Source organism: Protomyctophum parallelum (assembly GCF_964188405.1).
Source record: "Protomyctophum parallelum genome assembly, chromosome: 18".
NCBI classification, from domain to species: Eukaryota; Metazoa; Chordata; class Actinopteri; order Myctophiformes; family Myctophidae; genus Protomyctophum; species Protomyctophum parallelum.
The window spans coordinates 24,000,400-24,024,039 of record NC_139716.1 but is presented as its reverse complement, the minus strand read 5'-3'; the positions used below and the strand labels follow the sequence as shown (position 1 = coordinate 24,024,039).

General features: G+C 43.1%; 1 protein-coding gene across 1 annotated transcript in view; it reads left to right on the top strand.

Moving 5' to 3' along the window:
* nrxn2b (neurexin 2b) overlaps positions 1–23,640 on the top strand; it is a gene marked incomplete at both ends in the record, with an annotated part of 864,412 nt that overhangs the window by 137,464 nt on the left and 703,308 nt on the right. Inside the window, one exon of the mRNA XM_083789063.1 lies at positions 6,460–6,489. Coding sequence (XP_083645189.1) covers positions 6,460–6,489 — 30 coding nt within the window. The remainder of the gene's footprint in view (positions 1–6,459; positions 6,490–23,640) is intronic.

Below are 23,640 nucleotides of genomic sequence, written 5' to 3'. Positions count from 1 at the left end.
TATTCAGATTCAAGTCGGAACCGCTATAGTCGGAAACCTGTTAAACAAATGTTTTTAAATATCGCCGGGGATTGTCACTGAGAGCTACGGCTGGGAAGAGGATCATGCCCTTTTTCATTTTCTTTTTTGTCTCTCCCTACCGATGTGAAACAGCTCCAGCTGCCATTAAACTTGATCTGCACCAAGGTGTCATAAAAGCAGCTGATTTGTGGAGGTGTCGAATATTTTGGATACTGGGGCGCTTTATTTTCCCCCTGCCAGGGGTGTCCCTGTGCTACAAGCCCCCACAAAATAATAATAAAATAAACATTCATTGTACTTATTCTGTATTCTGCAGCTTTGTGTGGTTTTCATGCACCTTCATATTGATTTGTTTATTTCACAGCTTCCCTACTGTGAAATAAACAAAACAGTCTGTCATGGCTGCCATTCTGAGGCCTGTGGAAGAACGAATATACAATAGGGAGTGGACCGTGTGTCAGTGTGACATAGGGCATATTTGGGGGTGGGGGAGGGGGGGGGTGGGTGTCATCTATAGTACGGTGGCCATTATGCTGGCGAGAGTCCGTTTTTAATGTAACGCAACACAGGAACCCCAGTTGCCAGATAGTGTTTTTGGTCCTCCCACCACTCGGTGGGAGGAGACTCAAAACTAGCAGATCCAGCGTCTTATAACTCCATGGGAGCAGCATTATAACTCTATGGGAGCAGCAGCCTTATAACTCTATGGGAGCAGCCTTATAACTCTACGGGAGCAGCCTTATAAGTTATAACTACGGGAGCAGCCTTATAAGTTATAACTCTACGGGAGCAGCCTTATAAGTTATAACTCTATGGGAGCAGCCTTATAAGTTATAACTCTACAGGAGCAGCCTTATAAGTTATAACTCTATGGGAGCAGCCTTATAAGTTATAACTCTATGGGAGCAGCCTTATAAGTTATAACTCTATGGGAGCAGCCTTATAAGTTATAACTCTATGGGAGCAGCCTTATAAGTTATAACTCTACAGGAGCAGCCTTATAAGTTATACTTATATGGGAGCAGCGGCGATAGTGCTGGGGGTGCGCTGAACGCACGCACGTTCATTTACATGGGCACACAAACCCAAAAAGTGCATGTCATTCTTGATTGTGTTACGCGTACGTGAATCACGTGCATGTGGCCTTTTGATTTGGTGTAGCGCCGGAGGGCCCTCGGAGGGGTTGATTCGGCACTGGGGTATAGCAGCACTTCTATAGGCCTATCTCTCATTAGGCCTACACAAATGCCTACTGCACTTTAGAGTCACGCATGATTTTTTGATGAATGCAGACATGGGTGACTGTTCCCTACATGTTTTGTTGGACTTGAGTGCAACATTTGACACCATTGATCATAGCATACTTATTATATAGATCACAGCGGTGTTGGCATATCCAAGACTGCTTTGAAGTTTACATCATACTTGACAAATCATAGTTTATTTATTTATTTAGTATTGTTCTATGTGGCTCTGCACAAGGCTAGCAGTCTATAAGGGTGTGTGCGCGTGTCGTGTGTGTGAGTAGTGTGTGTTTGCGCGCATGTCAAATTTTCATTTTGCTTTAAGTAGCATGTGACGTGTGATGATTCTGATTCCTTTGCAAGCATTCGTTTTGCACAAAAAGCACTCCTTGGGCTAAAAACGGCTATAGCTGTCATAGGAGTGTTCATGCAAAACTCGCTATGGGAAAAATGTATGGTATGTAAATGTATGGCACTGTTTGGTATAAGTGCTTTATAATTACAGATGGTTGTTGGCTGAGAAATACCTTTAGACACCAGCCATACATCTCTAATGATGCAAATGATCAGCATTCATTGCTGAAATTGAGCTGAGAATAGTTCACACGTGTGCCGCTATTTATGTAACAAGTGTGACGCCAGCATGCCTGGAGTCATGGGGATCTGTTAAGTTCTTATAGAACAATTATAATGGCACACACGTCAAGACTGAATGGGGAGGGGAGAGGAGAGGAGAGGAGAGGAGAGGAGAGGAGAGGAGAGGAGAGGAGAGGAGAGGAGAGGAGAGGAGAGGAGAGGAGAGGAGAGGAGAGGAGAGGAGAGGAGAGGAGAGGAGAGGAGAGGAGAGGAGAGGAGAGGAGAGGAGAGGAGAGGAGAGGAGAGGGACGGTATGGTTGGCAGAATGATGGCCAGATCAGACGAAGGCACGCCATACCTTCCTAATGACAGAATTATGACCCCCCTCTCCATCTGCCACTCAATCATCTCCAGCCAATCGGAGCCCCTCGAGCCGGCCGGCCTGGCTCGGTTTCCGTCAGGCGCTCCCATCCACCCACCCCCCCGCCACCCAATTAAGGATGTATAATCAACCGCTCGGATGCCACGGAGAGGTGGACGGGAGATGGTTCATATGTCCCGCATATGTGCTCAGGGCTGCCCCAACGTGCAGCTGTGGTCAATATTATGGCCTCTCTGCACACGCTCCATTTAGGAAAGAACTTGGGCCCCTTCCCTACTTCCTTCACAGGTGTTACCCATAGAGTTATTATGAAGGATAGAGAGCGGACCGGGAGCGACAGCTATTCATTTCGATGGAAGTGGCGTTTTGAAGCACCCGGAAGACTGCCGGAAGTACCATTATAACTCAATGGCTCGAGCGAGCGGAAGTTGAGAGAGCGGTCTCAAATTTGAGTGAAAGTGATGCAGTTCCACTTTTGGCCAGTAGGTAGTGGCAGCTTGGACAGCCGTTCTGGGGGCTTGGGGTTACCGATGATACTAATGAAGGCATGTTCCATTCTGGTCCAACAAAACGGAGTCAGGGTGCTACTATTGTGCATGTTTTTCACTCACTGGAAACACTCTGCTACACCATGGGTCTCCAAGTGTGCACTCTCAGAGTTATGGGGGTCCTTGAAATTCAACAATCCATGCCACCTGTTCAACAGAGACGCTGGCCAGGTGCCAGAGATATGGGACAAATGAAAGAATAACCGTGGGCGCATCCATGTGCACATTGCGTGCACGTCAGATTAAAAAAAAGAAAAGAAAAGAAAAAAATGATAAAAATTAAAAATAACTTAACTTTACGTCTTGGCACAGATGGTTTTACTGCTTAAAACGTAACCAAACGTTCCTGGCACAGATTGAGTTAAAATGTTTTTAGAACCACTGCACACAAAATGGAACAGAGCCTTAATTATCATATCATCGGTAACACCTGTGAAGGAAGTAGGAAGAGTTGTTCTGTGTGCATAGAGCCTATTGAAACCATGCACTGGCATCTGTAACGGAAAAATGCTTCTTCTGAGTTAAATTGACACTCATCATTGTGCAGTGTAGTAAGCGCTGTTGCATTTTGACCTCTATACCTGCAATACAGTGTTGCTGTCCCGCCCCCGACTAGAGGCCCGGAAGAGAATTTCCCATTAATTTTTCCCATAGACGTTTCAAAAAGTATTTGTTTTTCGGACAAAGCCAACTCTTGCTGGGACAAATCATGACAAGAAACCCAATGTTTTGGGCCGCTCAAATAATTCGAAAGAAGAAAAAAAGGCCAGGTTACAATACTTTTTTCTTAAATTTTTTTTCTAATTACTCAGCCCAAAACATTGTGTTCATTGTCATGATTTGTCACAACAAAGACTTGGCTTTGTCTGAGGCTTAAATGTCTTTAAATAAATACTTTTCCATCATATCCCTCCTCTCTCTCTGCATGTCTCCCAGTATCTGGTAGTCTGGCTGACAACACATGCATTGCACAATAACATATTGTGCGCAAGCATGTGTCTGTTATAAATGTGAGTGTGTGTGTTTGGTTGTCTTCCTGGGGCACGTGTGTGTGTGTGTGTGTGTGTGTGTGTGTGTGTGTGTGTGCGTTTGTGAGTGCGTGCGTGCGGTTCACACAGTACTGCAGTGCGACTGCCAATCAGTAAGCCAGGGCCAACGGAGGCCCAGATGATCCTCCTGACTACAAGCTGTATCTATTGTCCTCTCCCCTAATAACATGTGTGATTTTCACGGGGGAGAGCAGAGTGTGTACAGCCAGGCACACATACGGGGGTCTATTTATCTGGATTCTGTCCGTTTCCTGCCGGCCTGTCGCAGGGAGAGCCCAATCATTCTCACTATGCCTCCCCCTGTTTTGTTCTCTCCGCTCATAATCCATTAAGGAGATAAGACGAGAGCTCCTGCAATGAAACAGGATGCTGCTGCTGGTGAATACCAAATAATTCACACACGCACAGGCACACGCACACGCACGTGCACACAATCCCACCCCCCATTGCTCTCAACCAGCCTGAGAGGGACACTGGTAAAGAAAGAGAAGAGATAAAAGAGAGAAAAGAAAAGAAGCTGTGAGACAAGGTAATCCACAATATTGTGTGTGTGTGTGTGTGTGTGTGTGTGTGTGTGTGTGTGTGTGTGTGTGTGTGTGTGTGTGTGTGTGTGTGTGTGTGTGTGTGTGTGTGTGTGTGTGTGTGTGTGTGTGTGTGTGTGTGTGTGTGTGTGTGTGTGCGCGTGTGGCCATTTCTTCTGCTCCTAATACATACATGCAGAGTCACAGTTTATGACATTTTACAGTATGGTAGGGGGGCGCTATAGCAAACAGGCATAACTCATGCCTCGTTTGGCCAAAAGTCATGGCACTTGTTTCCACATGTGCCTTGATTCATGGGGAACACATCTGTCACTTTGACTAGTAAGCTCCGCCCTCAGATTTTCCACCATTTTCAGCTGTTTCAAAAACAGTTTTACTGCAGCAGGTTTAAACTGATTTTTCTGCCTATGGATATTTGAGCAATTTGCGTGAAACGTTCTACAGACAATCTATATGCCATTATATGAAATCCCAGTTGAAGAGAAGTACTGTATGTATGTGAACATATGTGAAATATATTTAGCTGCGAGAAGCGATAACGAGCACTTTGAACAGGCATAACTCACGCCTTGTTTGACCAAAAGCCATGGAACTTGTTTACGCATGTGCCATGACTCCTGCGGAACACATCGGTCACTTTGTATGTGAAGAAATTTGTAAAAAATAAATGAATAAAAAAGGAATAAAAAGTCTATATGCAATACGCACAGTAAGCTGGTCTGTTTGGGGTCTATTTGGGGTACGAACAGATGCAATACCGCTGGGTAACCTTACTTTTTTCCCTTTTTTCCTTAGAAATGAGTCCTGAACCTGGGGTTTCATATTACTGTCAAATAGCCTAGTTGTATACATCAGCGCCGGGGGAAACGGATTGCTACTTGAGTGCGGAGCGTCCGACACGCTGCTCTGTGACAGATAATTGTAATGATGCTGTCGAGCAGCATGGCTGCTGCTTTCAATCAGGGGTAGCTTTGTGCTGGGATCAGAGAAAATATACATGCAGGGATGATGTTGAAGTGAGACTGGGTGGGTGTGAGCCTCTAATGTATGAAGAGGGGATATATATATATATATATATATATATATATATATATATATATATATATATATGAAACCCTCTCGGTTTCCATTTGTCAGTACTGCATGCGGGAATGCCTGCATGCAGGGAATTCAAACGAGAGCACTGCTTTTTTGTGTGCCCGTTTGATTGAGAGATCAGCCAATGGCTGAAGCATGGCTAGAGAAGCCCAATTGGGGGGGAGCAGGTGATTGACTGTGATCATTTGGGGGAGAGAGAGAGGGGGGGGGGGGGGGGTTCCGTGGTTTGGTTATGAATGAAATTGCTTGAAACGCAGGAACAGGGAACGAGAACTGCTCTATCTATCTATGGCACTGTACACAGAATTATCTGTGTCGGTATGATCTTTTGCTCAGAGCTCTTTCATTTATTTATTGTTATACATTAACAACACAAATACTGTTTCTTGTTTTGTTTTTTGTTTGATTTTTTTCCTTTCCTGCGGCTTATCTTTGACCCTTAATTGTGTGAAGGCCTTTCGCACTGCAGTTGCGATTTGTTGCTGTTCATGACCTCGATCGTGCTACGGTTTAGGGAAAGAATCCTATATAGTCTCTATAGGCCTTATATTCTTCTGCCAAACAGTTCTCTATGTGTTCCATAAAGTACTCCAGAGGGGAAAAAAAGCATTTGTGAGAGCAACGGCCTTCGTGGAGTTGCACCAAATGTAAATGCTTTTTTTTCCTAAACCCCCCTCCCACCTCACACACGCCTCACTCAAGGAGTGTTTGCTTGTTTGTTTTTCTGTTACTACTACTACTTCTCTCGTACGTACTCTCTCTCTCTCTCTCTCTCTCTCTCTCTCTCTCTGTCTCTCCCTCTCTCCTTATTATTTCTTATTCTTTTTGATATAAGTTTGGTTTGAACTCTGACATCCGCGTCTGCCCCAGGATGTCTGTCACAAGCTGCAGTCCAACGTTGTGACAATGCTTTTGTTTTATTCCCGTTGCCTTTTATGACCTTCTTCTTTTTGTCCTCTTTCTGTTCTTTGTTTTTTCTGTTCTTTTCTCCCCTTCAAGGTCTGGCGCACCTGACGGTAAACAACCAAGGTATGGGTGTTCGTTCCCTCTTTTTCAGTTTGAATAGTTTCCTTACCTTTTCTTTGGTCGTTTTAATTTAATTATTTATAGAAGAACGGAATCGACCTCTCTGCCCCCCTGCCCCTCAACCCCCCCGTGCTTGTTCCCTGCTTTTTCTAGCCCCCCCCCGAATTAAGGCATCTTCCTTCATTCAAAGAATCCCTCCATTCTTTCCAGCCGTTTCCCTTGTGCCATCTTTCTTCTCTCAACTCCCTCCAAATCCTTCATATCACATGTTCTGTTCGTTTTGGGTCATTATCACCACACATGCACCATCCTCTCCTCCCCTCTGCACACACATGCATCTATATCTCGTGCTTCTGTCCCCGTTACCCCCACCACTGTCTATCCCCCCCTCCCCCCCCCTCCCCCCGTCCCGTCCCGTCCCGTCCTGTCCTCTGGCTCACGTCCTGGACGTCACCTCTGACCTCTCACCTTTGACCCCCGGCGATGACCCGACACACCCGGGGGGGCTGAAGGTAACGCTTATTTTCTGCTCTCCCTCTTTTTGAATCGCTTGGGCTTGAAAGAGAGAAAACAAACAAAACTAAAAATGTCATCCATGTTTGTGAAAGACTAAAACAGACTCTTCCATCCACTAAAACGCTTGCAGCTGAAAGTTGTTGTCGAATGTCGCAGAGTCTCTCTCCGTCACCACTCTGCTGACATTCCCATTGTTTGGCATAAACTATTTCTTAAAAGGGCTATAATAATATTGCAAGGTCGAGTACGTCGTAAAAGACGTTGCAGAACTAGAGACGTTATATAGCGAACAACGGTTTCCCCAGCAGAACCATAAAGCCAGTGCATCATGATTGTGCTTGCATTTCTTTATGTTTCTTTATGTATGTAATTCATGTCTGATGTTTGATGATGATGATGATGATGATGATGACAGTCGACACTGATGTTGGATTTTGTTTTCTCTGTTTTGGTTGAGATGTATATTGTTAACTGTACCGCCGTGTACAGCACATGCACATGCACATGCACATGCACATGCACATGCACATGCACATGCACATGCACATGCACATGCACATGCACATGCACATGCACATGCACATGCACATGCACATGCACATGCACATGCACATGCACATGCACATGCACACGCACACGCACACGCACATGCACATGCACACGCACACGCACACGCACAGTGCAGCAGCATATAAACACACCTTACACCAAAGCTTTACACACCTTTATGTGCTCTTCCTGCCTGGCGCCTGCCTGCAACAACCATGCATCTTCAAACAACAACACACTGTATACAACGACTTTTATTTCCCCACATCATCTGACCTTTATTTTCTTCTCTGCACGCCGGCCCGCCAGCGTGGCCCGGCCTTCTGGAGACATAATGGTAGCAGGAAGTTCAAGGGGGAAAGAGAGAGAGAGAGAGCACAAGAGAGGAGAGGGGAAAGAATGCCACACCAGAGGATGTTCTGACCTTTATAGCATGCAGTGAAGAGAGCTTCATTTCCTCTCTGCAAAGAGTCTGGACCCTGGCAGCGACCCTTCTCCTTTGACGCAAATGCTCTCTCTCTCTCTCTCTCTCTCTCTCTCTCTCTCTCTCTCTCTCTGTGTGCTGATGACCATCAGATTACTGTACAAATGGCGGTCGAGGCAGAGTCTTTGGTTTACTATAATATACGTTTGGCACCCACTCAGGTTTACACACACACACACGCACAGTCGCACACGCACACGCTCAGGTTTACACAAACACACGCACATGCACAATCACATGCACATGCAGACGGAGGACCGATTTAGCAAGACATTCAGCAGAATATTGATTATAGCATCTCTCTCTCTCTCTCTCTCCCCCCCCCTCTCTCTCTCTCTCTCTCTCTCTCTCTCCCTCTCCCTCTCTCTGCATTTTATTCTGCCCACCGCACACCTTCTATAAGCTCCGGCTCAGCTGCCCGGCTCCTCCCAGGAGGGGCCCCTGTTGGGTAGTAATTACAGAGGAATCTTCAACCAGTTCATCATGTATACATCGTATAACGTTCACCCTTCCTTCTGCTCTCCCTCCAGACACTATAGAGTGTGTTCACCTTTCCTTCTGCTTTCCCTCCAGACACTAGAGTGTGTTCACCCTTCCTTCTGCTCTCCCTCCAGACACTATAGAGTGTGTTCACCTTTCCTTCTGCTCTCCCTCCAGACACTAGAGTGTGTTCACCTTTCCTTCTGCTCTCCCTCCAGACACTATAGAGTGTGTTCACCTTTCCTTCTGCTCTCCCTCCAGACACTATAGAGTGTGTTCACCTTTCCTTCTGATCTCCCTCCAGACACTATAGAGTGTGTTCACCCTTCCTTCTGCTCTCCCTCCAGACACTATAGAGTGTGTTCACCTTTCCTTCTGCTCTCCCTCCAGACACTATAGAGTGTGTTCACCCTTCCTTCTGCTCTCCCTCCAGACACTATAGAGTGTGTTCACCCTTCCTTCTGCTCTCCCTCCAGACACTATAGAGTGTGTTCACCTTTCCTTCTGCTCTCCCTCCAGACACTATAGAGTGTGTTCACCTTTCCTTCTGCTCTCCCTCCAGACACTATAGAGTGTGTTCACCCTTCCTTCTGCTCTCCTCTGGGTGAATAACCATAATCCCCATAATCCCCTCCTCACTGCGACTTCACCCTATACCTGCCACCAGTGTTGTTTGTCGACTAAAACTAAGACGAAAAATGTTCGTCGACTACCTTTTTTCACTGACGTCAACAGATAAAAAGTAGACTAAAATGTTAGGACAGGACTATAGTGGACAAGATATCCATTGTAAGTTATTTTACACTTGGTTTGAATGCTGAAAATAGCAGATCTACAAGCTCACAACTTGAGCTTGTATATCGGCTATTTTCAGCAAGTGTAAGATCATTACGACGGCATCAAGGCCCGCCAAAATACATTTTAGTAGACTAAATCAACTGTAGATTTAGTCGACTAAAATCTTATGACATTTAGTCGACTAAAACTAGACTACAGTACATTACATACTAAACACTAAAACATTCCAGGTGACTAAAATGTGACTAAAACTAAATGAAAACTATATTCAAGAGACTATGACTAAAACTAAAATCTAAATTTGCTACCAAAAACAACACTGCCTGCCACCTTCTGCATTTATCAGGCTGAGACCAGATTCTACAAAATGTCTTCTAAATCACGACAGTCTTCCAGGAAAACTATATGTTTCTATAATGTCTGGTTGTCAAACTATTTCATGCCAAGGAGCCCCAGAATTATATATGTATTTGGCCGCGGACCCTTATCTGAAAATATGTTGTTCCAGGGAAGCAAAGTTATGAGTTAAAAACGTTTGCTGTGAAAAAATATTATATTCAAAGAATTGCACAGACATTCAAAACTTTTCATATTGGCCGAATTGTATATAGGGCTGAAGTGATGTATGTATGTTTTGTAATAATAATAAAAATCTACATATAGTAACTAAAGTTGTCAAATAGTAAAAGTGCAATACTTGCCCCTGAAATGTAGTGGAGTAGAAGTAAAATTGTGACATACTCAAAACTATACAGTACTTAAAGGGACACTTCACAGTTTTTGCAAAATAATATATGTTAATGACGCTTAGAAGATGTAGAACACTTTCCTGGGGGTCTTTATATGTGTAATATGTGGTTTTAGATATTTTAGATTTTAGCTGTGAGCCCAGTGTCTCTGATGTCATCGACACTGGGCTCACTTCCTTCCTGGACTACAATTCCCATAATGCTTTGGTGCACTGCTCCTCCTTGTGAACAGGGGGAGGGCTGTCCAGGAAGTAAGTGAGCCCAGTGTCTATGACATCAGAGACACTGGGCTCACTGTTAAAATCTAAAATATCTAATTATTAGATATTTTTGTATCTCATATTACACACATAAAGACCCCCAGAAAGTGTTCTAAATCTTCTAAATGTCATTATCATATATTATTTTGCAAAAAGGGTGAAGTTTCCCTTTAAGTAAATGTACATTTAGTTACTTTCCACCACTGCACTTAAGGGATAAAATGTTGAGGAGGAACGAGGGTATTTGGCAGTAGCCCTCCATCCCACACACCACATCTGTCCCAGTTCTTTCATGGCACGGTGACCCAGTCATTAGAGATTCTGGCCCCCGGCCCCGGACACCAGATGCCTCTGTGTCCACCAATGGGCCAGAATGTTGCTGCCAACTTTGCACCCGCTGGGTGAAATCATCTGAAAGCAGCATGGCCGGGTCATATACTCGCTGTTCAAACGGCATGGAGTGAAACGACTGCTTGCCGAATGATCTTGTCTAGTAGTTCTGTATAATTATGGATACTTTGTGTTTAGTTGGTGCTAGCCTGGCCCAGCCAGCGTGCTTTCATGGTCTAGAGGGGCGGGTCGCCCTTGAGCAATGTGCTGGATAAGATTGGTTCACCGCCCTCCTGGCCCCCTCCCCTCCCTGGTGGAAAACAGTGGAGAAAACTGACGTCACCCACTCCTATAGCCCCGCCCCTAGCCCCGCCCCCTCTGCACTGTAGTTCACTTCAAATCCTAGGTCAGGGAATGGGTCTCGTTCCCCCAGGCTTTCATTTTTGAGCCAAATGCGAACGAAAATAAAAGCCTGGCGTACCGAGGCTAAGTTGGTGCTAATTTGATTGATTACAACACTGATAATGATTTAGACTATGTTTTGCGGGTGGGCACATCATGACTGACAAGCAGATTTGGCTGAAATCCCGCTCACGATCCGTGCTCAAGGTCTACCCTAACTTCTCTTCCTAGTATTTTCTTTTCTATGTATTTCTATTTACACAACAAATAAAGTAAAATACTGCAACAGAAAACAAAGACAAAACAATACCCTGTTCCCTGCAGGAAAAGAAAGTTTAATGTATTAAAATGAATACATAATTCAGATGGTTCTCTTAATGACCTGGGGGAAGGATATACGCTAGTGATCGCACCTATCTAATCAAACATGCCTTGGCCTCCCCCTTTTGTATTGATTCCCCTGAAGGTATAGAATTAATACAGTGGTGGATCCCAAGGGACAGGCCACAGAAACATGTCCAAAAGGGAAGGATCAATATAGTAATTTGGCCCAGGGAAGAAAATGTGTGACACGCTATAGTGAATTACAAGTTTTTTCAATTGAGGATCTACCAGGAACCTTTCAGCTCTCCAGGAGAGAGAATATTCAGTAACATTATAGGGTGGGTGACATAGCCATGTTTAAGACACATCCCAGCGTTTCTGCGGTCAATGTCAGAAGGGTCAGGTGTTTTTTTTTATAAAACAGTGTGCGGAAGCAGGCCAGAAAAGTGTGTGGGGGGAAAGAAAATCAATGTCTCACTCCTCCTAAACCCAGAGCTGTCCTTCAGGAACGCAGGAAGGACAAACACCATGGATAGATTCAGTCACTCCTGATCCCTATCTGTCCGTCTCGGGGACTGTCACCATGCCCTGCACACATACAGTATATACCTGCACGGACACACACTGGAAATAATGGCTCAGACTCTCTGCTTATAGATAGATTTTTAAGATACTATATAATATATTATAATAAATGTGTATATCATAATTGTTGAGTTTATTGTACATGCAGATATTGGGGCAATGTATGCACAACATTTTAATAATTTACTTACTTACTTACTTAATTACTTCATTAATTACTTACTTACTTACTTACTGTACTTGCTTACGAACCCCTCTGGTGGATTTGAAGGCTTTTAAAATTGTCTAATGGGAGGGCGAGCTGACTCAGCCATAAACAAACCACATAAACATAACACAGTGCCGTTTCAGCACCGTGGACAGCGACAAAGTGAGGCTCGGCTGGACTTATACCGCCTGACAGCAGGTCATTAGATGCATTATGCACATATATACCTGTCAAGAACAGCTTTTCAAATTTAGCCATGAGACAAATGTGTTCCTATAAATCTAAAGTTATAAGCACGACCACCACGTTTCAGGTGTGCTATGTCTGGATTATTGAGGGACGCAATATTTCGTAGGACCCGCCTTTTTTCTTTTGACCGCCTGTTCTCACCCGCAGACGGGTATATAAAAACAGCCCGCTACAGCACAGATTTACTTCGGGCCCCTTGGGACCCGTGGGATCACGCCTCCGATGTACATAAGACCTCAGAGGATGCTGAATACTGATGATATTTAAGTCACGTTTGTAACATTAGCATTTTACTCCTTGGGATCTGGCATTCATAAGTGGTGTTAATTTGTGAAGATTATCTTGACGTATATGAATTTGTATTTGCCACAGAGCATATATTTGGTCAATAATCAAAAATCCAATGCAAGCAAACAACCTATGCTTTTTGTCCTGCATGGGAAACAGGAAGATGCTACCTTATTCCACCTACAATACCGTGTCATCCCTGGACCGCTCTATTAACCATCCATTTAAAATATAGTACTGTATATACAGTATAGGCTCCCAGCCTGTTTCCTACCCCTTGCAGATCCCAATGTTTTGGTGCACTGCTCTTACTGCTGCCCTCTGGGTATTTGTGCCTTAACAAAGCAATTAAGGCAAAAGAGCTGAGACCCAATATAATGAAATAATGTGTAAATTAATGAGTCCAAATTGGCAACAGTTCCACGAGTGCAGACACGTTTAACCATGGACCGTTGGGTTAGCTACATAAATATACCTCCTGTTGGCTATAGGGTGAGAATCAAATTAAGCAAAGCCCCAGGAGACTATGTCTCTTGGCAGGTAGATCTCCTTGGAGATATTGGCGGTGAAAATTAGGCGATAGTCAAGCCAGATGCTAATCTAGCGTATAGAATGTAATCGACCAAGTATGAATAAACCCAGATAGCCGCCTAGCTGCTGTGCCGTTCAACCTCGCAACATGGAAGGTTGTGGAGTATAGATGTCAAACTGTGCTCATGAGTTTGAAGTCATTTAGCAGACTTTGGCAAGTGCAAGTGGAACTTGTGTGCGCCACGTTTAGCATGCAATCCTATATGCTGCTGGCAGTACATATTTGGTCAATGCTTTTCAGCCATAGCGTTATTATTAATTATGGCATGGCATGCAGTGAAGAGTAAACACCCAATACAGGCAGTTACACCCTTAGAGGGCCTTAGGAAATGTGCACCGGGCATGCACGTGACTGTGGCCTTGTGGTTAGAGTGTCCGCCCTGATACTGGGAGGTCGGGGGTTCAGTCCCCGGCCGGATCATACCAAAGACTGTAAAAATGGGAGCCAATGCCTCCCTGCTGGGCACTCAGCATCAATGGGTTGGATTAGGGGGTCAAATCTACTAATCAAATGATTCCCAAGCATGGCACGTCTGCAGCTCACCGCTCCAAGAGATGGGTCAAATACATAGAACATTTTCACTGCGGTAACGTGTGTGACAAATCATGCGACTTTGACTTTGACTTTTGTGCTCAGTTTTTTTTTTGTGCACTGCAGAGTGTGGCTTATTATTAATGACCAGTTAAAACAACACACCATCCTGTAACATAGCTCCGTTTGGAACCTCAATATCTACGCTTTAGCTCCGAGATGAGGTTTCATGTCAGGAATATCCCTGTCGAAATGGGGTCGAGCCCGTCCACAAATAGTGCTGAAACAACTGCTCCAATCAGGCTTAAATAAAAATGTAGTCCAGTCAACGCCCGTCCACATATGCTGTACTGCTTCCGTAGGATTGCATTGAGAAATCATGGTAGTGGCTGACAAACAACCGCTTTGGAAGCCAAAGCAATTACACACTCCATGAAGCCTTGAATTGATGGTAATGTTTAAGCCGATCATTTGATGACCAGCGGAGTCTCCGATAAGAGTCTTCTACTGACCAATGACCTGGTCATCAAATTATTGGCTCAGGAATTAATAAAAAAATAAGAATAAAAAACTCAATGATTACTATACTCCTTTTATGCATTGCACGCAGGTTACATGAGACTGTCAGCACTATAATGACTGAATGAATTAATGAATGAATGAATACTAGAGATGTCCCGATCCTGTATCAGTATCGGATCGGCCCTTATTTGGTCATATCGGTATTGGCAAATATGCCAGTCTAACCACAGATCCGACACAGGGGTAAGGGGTTCACACTATAGGAGGTAAATAAAATGTTGGGGCATGTGGAGTTTGCTTTCGAGTTGCCCAAACTGCAAGTGCACATTTGAGTGAGGAGTCTGCTATAAACACGAGATACTGCATATAGCTAGATGGCTATAAACACTATTCCCAGTCGGTGGACTTCAAAATAAGATATTTTTATAGGGACATCCCTAATGAATACATAAACAAAATCAACTGCTATATGGTGTGCTGCCTGAGAAAATAATCAAAAAAAGCAAAGGCACTCGCAGTGCTCCAAACAAACGAGAATGGATTATAATAAAATCTATTAGAATGTGGTGGGGATAATGATATGAGTGATACAAAAGTAATGTGTTCTTTTTTTTCTATATTAAAAGTGCTGGATTAATGTGCCAGTGACTAAGCGTGTGGGTGGTCGTAAATTTAATTGGTGCATTAAAATGAACGTCAAATAATCTAATGGCAAAACTAAAGGGAACAAGAGGCACTGAATGTTCTGCATAATGTAACTGGTACAGTATCACAGCCCCAGCTCACAGAAATATGAATAATGTAACTGGTACAGTATCACAGCCCCAGCTCACAGAAATATAATATGTAATAATGTAACTGGTACAGTATCACAGCCCCAGCTCACAGAAATATAATATGTAATAATGTAACTGGTACAGTATCACAGCCCCAGCTCACAGAAATATGAATATGAATAATGTAACTGGTACAGTATCACAACCCCAGCTCACAGAAATATGAATATGAATAATGTAACTGGTACAGTATCACAACCCCAGCTCACAGAAATATAATATGTAATAATGTAACTGGTACAGTATCACAACCCCAGCTCACAGAAATATAATATGTAATAATGTAACTGGTACAGTATCACAACCCCAGCTCACAGAAATATAATATGAATAATGTAACTGGTACAGTATCACAACCCCAGCTCACAGAAATATGAATATGAATAATGTAACTGGTACAGTATCACAACCCCAGCTCACAGAAATATGAATATGAATAATGTAACTGGTACAGTATCACAACCCCAGCTCACAGAAATATGAATATGAATAATGTAACTGGTACAGTATCACAACCCCAGCTCACAGAAATATAATATATAATAATGTAACTGGTACAGTATCACAACCCCAGCTCACAGAAATATAATATGAATAATGTAACTGGTACAGTATCACAACCCCAGCTCACAGAAATATAATATATAATAATGTAACTGGTACAGTATCACAGCCCCAGCTCACAGAAATATGAATATGAATAATGTAACTGGTACAGTATCACAACCCCAGCTCACAGAAATATAATATGTAATAATGTAACTGGTACAGTATCACAACCCCAGCTCACAGAAATATGAATATGAATAATGTAACTGGTACAGTATCACAACCCCAGCTCACAGAAATATAATATGTAATAATGTAACTGGTACAGTATCACAACCCCAGCTCACAGAAATATGAATATGAATAATGTAACTGGTACAGTATCACAACCCCAGCTCACAGAAATATGAATATGAATAATGTAACTGGTACAGTATCACAACCCCAGCTCACAGAAATATAATATATAATAATGTAACTGGTACAGTATCACAACCCCAGCTCACATAAATATAATATGTAATAATGTAACTGGTACAGTAGTATCACAACCCCAGCTCACAGAAATATAATATGAATAATGTAACTGGTACAGTATCACAACCCCAGCTCACAGAAATATGAATATGAATAATGTAACTGGTACAGTATCACAACCCCAGCTCACAGAAATATAATATATAATAATGTAACTGGTACAGTATCACAGCCCCAGCTCACAGAAATATGAATATGAAAAATTTAACTGGTACAGTATCACAACCCCAGCTCACAGAAATATAATATGTAATAATGTAACTGGTACAGTATCACAACCCCAGCTCACATAAATATAATATGTAATAATGTAACTGGTACAGTATCACAACCCCAGCTCACAGAAATATGAATATGAATAATGTAACTGGTACAGTATCACAACCCCAGCTCACAGAAATATGAATATGAATAATGTAACTGGTACAGTATCACAACCCCAGCTCACAGAAATATGAATATGAATAATGTAACTGGTACAGTATCACAGCCCCAGCTCACAGAAATATAATATGAATAATGTAACTGGTACAGTATCACAGCCCCAGCTCACAGAAATATGAATATGAATAATGTAACTGGTACAGTATCACAACCCCAGCTCACATAAATATAATATATAATAATGTAACTGGTACAGTATCACAACCCCAGCTCACAGAAATATAATATGTAATAATGTAACTGGTACAGTATCACAACCCCAGCTCACAGAAATATAATATATAATAATGTAACTGGTACAGTATCACAACCCCAGCTCACAGAAATATAATATATAATAATGTAACTGGTACAGTATCACAACCCCAGCTCGCAGAAATATAATATGTAATAATGTAACTGGTACAGTATCACAACCCCAGCTCACAGAAATATGAATATGAATAATGTAACTGGTACAGTATCACAGCCCTAACTCACAGAAATATGAATAATGTAACTGGTACAGTATCACAGCCCCAGCTCACATAAATATGAATATGAATAATGTAACTGGTACAGTATCACAGCCCCAGCTCACAGAAATATGAATATGAATAATGTAACTGGTACAGTATCACAACCCCAGCTCACATAAATATAATATGTAATAATGTAACTGGTACAGTATCACAACCCCAGCTCACAGAAATATGAATATGAATAATGTAACTGGTACAGTATCACAACCCCAGCTCACAGAAATATGAATATGAATAATGTAACTGGTACAGTATCACAACCCCAGCTCACAGAAATATGAATAATGTAACTGGTACAGTATCACAACCCCAGCTCACAGAAATATGAATAATGTAACTGGTACAGTATCACAACCCCAGCTCACAGAAATATGGCGAAATAGCAATTGCAATTACGTACTTAAGTACAATTTTGAGGAATTTGTGCTTTACTTGAGTATTTCCAATTTCCAATACTTTTACTTGTACTCCACTACATCTCAGAGCCACATTTTGTACTTTTACTCCACTACAATTATTTGAAAACTTTAGTTACTGGTAGTTACTTTGTCTATGGCCTATACATTTCGGCCATTTTAAAATAGATTTAGTACACATTTTGAACTTGTGAAATGGGACATTCTGCAGTATGAGTACTTTTACTTGTAGTACTTTAAGTACATTTTGCCCATACTTTTGTACTTTTACAGTACATTTTCAATTCCGTACTTTTACTTGTAACGAAGTACTTCTAAATTGCAGTATTGGTACTTTTACTTAAGTAAAACAATTGAGTACTTTTTCCACCACTGAAGATCCGACTTGATTTGTATGCACTATTGTCACACGCCATTTTCACCAAAATTATAGGCAAGTATTTCAAAATACACAGCATTTTTCTTGCTTCCCTGTAAACCAAAGAGTGCAGCAGCTGGATCTGCTCTGTACTTGCTGCGTCGGGTCACATATAGTTCCCATCAATCTCCAAAGTGGACGAGGATGTGCATGGTCAAGGTGACTGGTGTTTCAACCTCCCTCGGTGCCCTTTTCCCCGCGGGCACCACCACCACCACCACCATGCAGCCTGCATGGCCACAGCAGTGGGCCGTCTGGCCCAGAGCCTGCAGCTCTTGCTGGGCTGCAGAGACATTAGGCCTGGGTGACAGAAGCCCTCACACGGGCAAGAATTTCCCCTGACACAGCAGCAGGCCAAAATGGATGTGGCAGTAGCACTGCCCATAACCCCATGACCAGAGAGAGAGAGAGAGAGATACCTCCAACGAGGTACGGGCTGACAAGGCCATGAAAGTGCTGTATTACCACAGTAAATGACAGACAGGGCTATCACCATAATTTAGCCCGTATACGATCAACCTTCCCCTCCTTAGAAATGGCACAATTTCGTCCCTGACATAATCATTTCCTTCAAAGCAAAACTTATTTGGATAGGCTATATCACACAGAGATGTTTCTCAGGAGAAGGTGCATACTGCATATTGTGCATATTATAACTGAAATGGCACAAAATAACACAACTAATGCACTTTGAAATGCCTTTTAGCAACCCTACATACTCTGTTGAGCGTGTTCTCCCAGGGGTCTGTATACTTGGCACCCTCCTTTTTTCCCTCTGCCAAATCACTTAATAGCCGATCTACAAGCTGACAACAGGTATGGGGGGGTCTACGGTGCCTCGGCTCTCTGCCCTTCAGAAGCCCCCCCCCCCCCCCCCAGACTCAATGGGGGGGTTCGACTTAACATTGAGTTTTTTGGCTTAACACCACTAGCCCATGTTTAGATTATGTAATACTGCTGCTCCCCCGCTGCTGCTACGATTGGTCCCATGCAGACCATCTAGACCAGAGGATTAAAATATTCTGACCGGCGCCAACATTAAATGGGCTAAGCCCCTGATCTTGTCAAGTGCTAGCGGCGCGCCGCAGCCCCTGCTATACTGTATGTGCCCTTCAGAAGGTCTCCCCCCCCCCCCCCCTCGATAAGGGCTCGGTCGGTGGTGGTGAGCGTTACATAATAGTCCCCTGCTCCACCCACTCACCCACCTACTCTGAAGGTGTAAAAAAAAAAAGACAAAAAAACACCTTGACTTTGAATTAACGTACTGTGTGTAGTCTGCGTTATCTGCTGGAGCTGCACCTCGATGTGCCTGTCAGCCAGACTGCTAGCAGCGCTAGGCTACTGTTAGAGCTAATGCAACAGTGGAAATTAGCATCTATCTGTGCAGAAGCAGTGAGTGCATTCTCCGGCAGCGGCAGCACTCGCTGTCCCTCCATTTGTGACCAAATTTGACTGAGGGACTACCATTGGATTCTTTTTGAATTTTCGTTTTTCATTATGAAAGCAGGGAAACATAGCATATTGGTTGTTCAGTTTGACCCACCAGTTTTGGAGATATGGCTTATAGAGTAATGTCTTGCAGAAAACAGCGAGTTGAGAAAACAGGCTTGAAAGGTTCACTTCTGTGGTCTCTAACATTACACCTAGCTACATATTTAAGCATTTATTTCATATTTACATTTCAGCTCTGACACTTATTTAATGCATGCTCTAGTATTTGAAGAGTCTGCCTGTGATATTAACTTTGTCACTACTTCGCTTCGTGGCTCGCTACCACTGTTGGAGTAGCAAAACGTTTTTTTTTTTTTTTTTTTTAATATGACAGGCAGCTCTGATGGAGTTGTTTTTTGTCCTAAAACCGCTAGCCAGTGGTGTAAAGTACTGTACTTTTACTTAATTACTGTACTTAATATCGAGGTATTTGTACTTTACTTGAGTATTTCCAATTTCCAATACTTTTACTTCTACTCCACTGCACCTCGGATCCAAATATTGTACTTTTACTCCACTACATTTATTTGAAAAATGTAGTTGCTATAGTTACTTTGACATTATTACAAAACATACATTAAGCGCTTCAGTCCTAAACACATTTTGGCCCTTTGAAACTAACTGATCTACAAGCTCACGATGCATTGCGATGCTTGTAACTGATCAGGCCCGAGGCCCGGCCCGACTAATTAGCATACCGGTAGATTTGAGTAAAATAGTAAAAGTGAAACGCCAGTCAGCACCAAAATACACAAACAGACAGAACAGAACTTATTTTTATTATTATTATAATAAAAAAATGCATTATATCTTTTTTTCATGGGGCCAGAGGCCCAGGCCTCAGGCCCTACTGATTAGCATACATTTTAGGCTAGCCCAAAAACATCAGGTCGGGACGGGCCTGGGCAGAGTTTGACATCTCTTCTACACCCCCGTGCTGCTTCAAATGGCCAGAGGCAGGACGACAGGCAACACTACACCCCCGTGCTGCTTCAAATGGCCAGAGGCAGGACGACAGGCAGGCCGCCAACACTACATTCAGGGAATCAGCTCCAAGGGTGACGGTGCCAGACTCATTCCATGCATTAAGTGCATGTTAAGAATGAAACAGTAGATTCACGGGGCCTTGAGGTCTATTGCTACTGTAAGTGCAGCCTATCTCCACTGACTGTATGGTTTTACTAAACTGACCATCTCAATTCAGCAACTCTGAAAAAGGGTTTATTAACGGATGAAAACAGTGTATTTATATTCAAGCACAGAACACACACAATACTGCCTTTAGCGCATTTTATTTCACATGCACACATTCACACAACTCAAATATGCTATGATGCTTTGTACACTTTGTACAGTAACTGTGTTGTTCTTTTTCAGCCAGGTAATCGACTGTAGGGACACAGAAAATACACGAAACACACCATCAACATGGACATATTAGTGATTGTACCCGACTCATCTGAAAGCATTTTTGGTAGAGTTACTGTAAACTGTTACCCAGTAAATGAACATTTATAACCACATTTCGTCACTCCCCAGCTCAACTTCACCCGTCAACAACCATGTCGTACTGTATATGTAGAACTGAAACACAGCCAGTTGATGCATGCGCAAATGAGCCTCTACCTGATGCAACACATACATTAAATTAACAAATAATATGCGCTCCAACTGATGACACAGGACAAAAACGACCACACCATTCAATACAAAAAAGGTAATAGCAAAAATAGCAAGAAAATCAAAAAATGAGAGAAAACCACACAATGACTGATTGCTTTTCCCCCCATTTTTCCTCCACCGCGCACAGGCGTAAACATGACGCAAATCCTGGCTGTAACCCTAATCCCTTTCACCTGAATGATGCAAAACCACCAGAGAGACTTTTTTGCAACGTTGATCGATGAGTCCGTATGAATTTTAAATAACGGATACTCTCGGACAATGATTGACTGATAGAGTTGCCAAGGAAACCAAATATGTCGATAGCGATTGGCCGAGTGATGGATGGAGGTCGTTAAAGCCTTGAACAGAACACGGGGCTATAAAGGCCAGCCCAGCACGCCGACATGAATTCATTCATGTGCCGTTTAGAGCATGGGAGGGCAACTGGCGGCCCGGGGACCACATGCTGCCCCCACCATCACTTAATGCAGCAGTTAACCCATTCTGACCTGAGATCAGATTCTAATTCAAAATGGGTTTAATGCAGCCCGCATGTTAATATCAGAATACTGATATATTATTGATTTCAGCTGTTACAATTCCAAAGATGCAAACATGACCCGTTATAATTACTTTAGTCTATACTAGTAGCTTAAAGACTATATAGTATTAAAATATTCTTTTATTTTATTATGTCCAATGCATTTGTATTAAAGTTCATAAAGTTAACAACTCTTAACTAAATGCATTTGAAATTAAATAAAAAAGTAACTTTTCAGGATTCCAATTAAAAAATTGCTAAAATAAATAGCTGATCTACAAGCTCAAACACGTCGCACCGCGGCGCATTTTGACCATGTAGATCAGCTGTTTTTGCTATGACAGTAATATGCAATCTGGCCCTCTGGAGTTAGTGTGGAAATACAGTATAGTGGCCCTGAGCCGTAGCGTATACAGTAGCTAGCCACTAGCCAGAGCCCCTCCTCTCTACACTACATCCATGCCGTAGTGTATACAGTAGCTAGCCACTAGCCAGAGCCCCTCCTCTCTACACTACATCCATGCCGTAGCGTATACAGTAGCTAGCCATTAGCCAGAGCCCCTCCTCTCTACACTACAAACACCATCCATGCCGTAGCGTATACAGTAGCTAGCCACTAGCCAGAGCCCCTCCTCTCTAAACTATCTCATCCATGCCGTAGCGTATACAGTAGCTAGCCACTAGCCAGAGCCCCTCCTCTCTACACTACATCCATGCCGTAGTGTATACAGTAGCTAGCCATTAGCCAGAGCCCCTCCTCTCTACACTACAAACACCATCCATGCCGTAGCGTATACAGTAGCTAGCCACTAGCCAGAGCCCCTCCTCTCTAAACTACAAACATCCATGCCGTAGCGTATACAGTAGCTAGCCACTAGCCAGAGCCCCTCCTCTCTACACTACAAACAAACGTGACTTAAATATCATCAGCGTTCAGCAACCTCTGTAGTCTTGTATACATCGGGAGCGTGAATCTTGCTGTGTAGCGGGCTGTTTTTATATATATTTTTAAAAAGGTGGGTCCTGCGAAATACTGCATCCCTCAATAATCCAGACAACTGAAATGTGGTGGTCGTGCTTTATAACTTTAGATTGACAGGAACACATTTATGTCATGGCTAATTTTGAAATGTTGTTCTTGACAGGCATATATGTGCATAATGCATTTGTCACTGTCCATGGTGCTGAAATGGATCTCTTTCTCTCGCACAAACACACGCGCACGCGCACATGCACACACGCACAGAGAGTATATCCTTTGTCCATTTCGTAGGAGCCTAATTGAATCCTTGAATCCTTCTCCTTCTCTTGTGCCCCATGTTCCTGAGAGAGAGAGAGAGAGAGAGAGAGAGAGGAAACCCTGATGAAGACAGACAGATATATGGAAGTGGAGGGTTTGGTGTGATGGCATGCAGAATGATAATGAGCAGCGAGCCCGGCGGTGCATGCCCAGCCCACTCTCTTGTCTCTCTCTATGTCGCTGTCTGTCTTTGGTCTGGTAATGGAGACGACGTCCACTCGCTGGTTATGAGCATTCTAATGAACAGTGTGCCGTGCAGACAGCCTGTGCATGATGTACCCCAGCGTTCATTAATTCACACTCCATTCCCCTCAGATCAGCTAAGGGCCCTTAGCCTGACTTCATACCAGTGTTGTTTTTTTGGCAGCACATTTCTATTTTTGTATAATCTCTTGAATAGTTTTCACTCCGTTTGAGTCACCCGGAATGTTTTGGTGACTAGTCTAGTTTTAGTCTGCTAAATATCATAAGATTTTGGTTGACTAAATCTACAGTTGATTTAGTCAACTAAGGTGTGCTGCGACGCGTTGTGAGCTTGTAGATCGGCTATTTTCAGATTGCAACCGAGT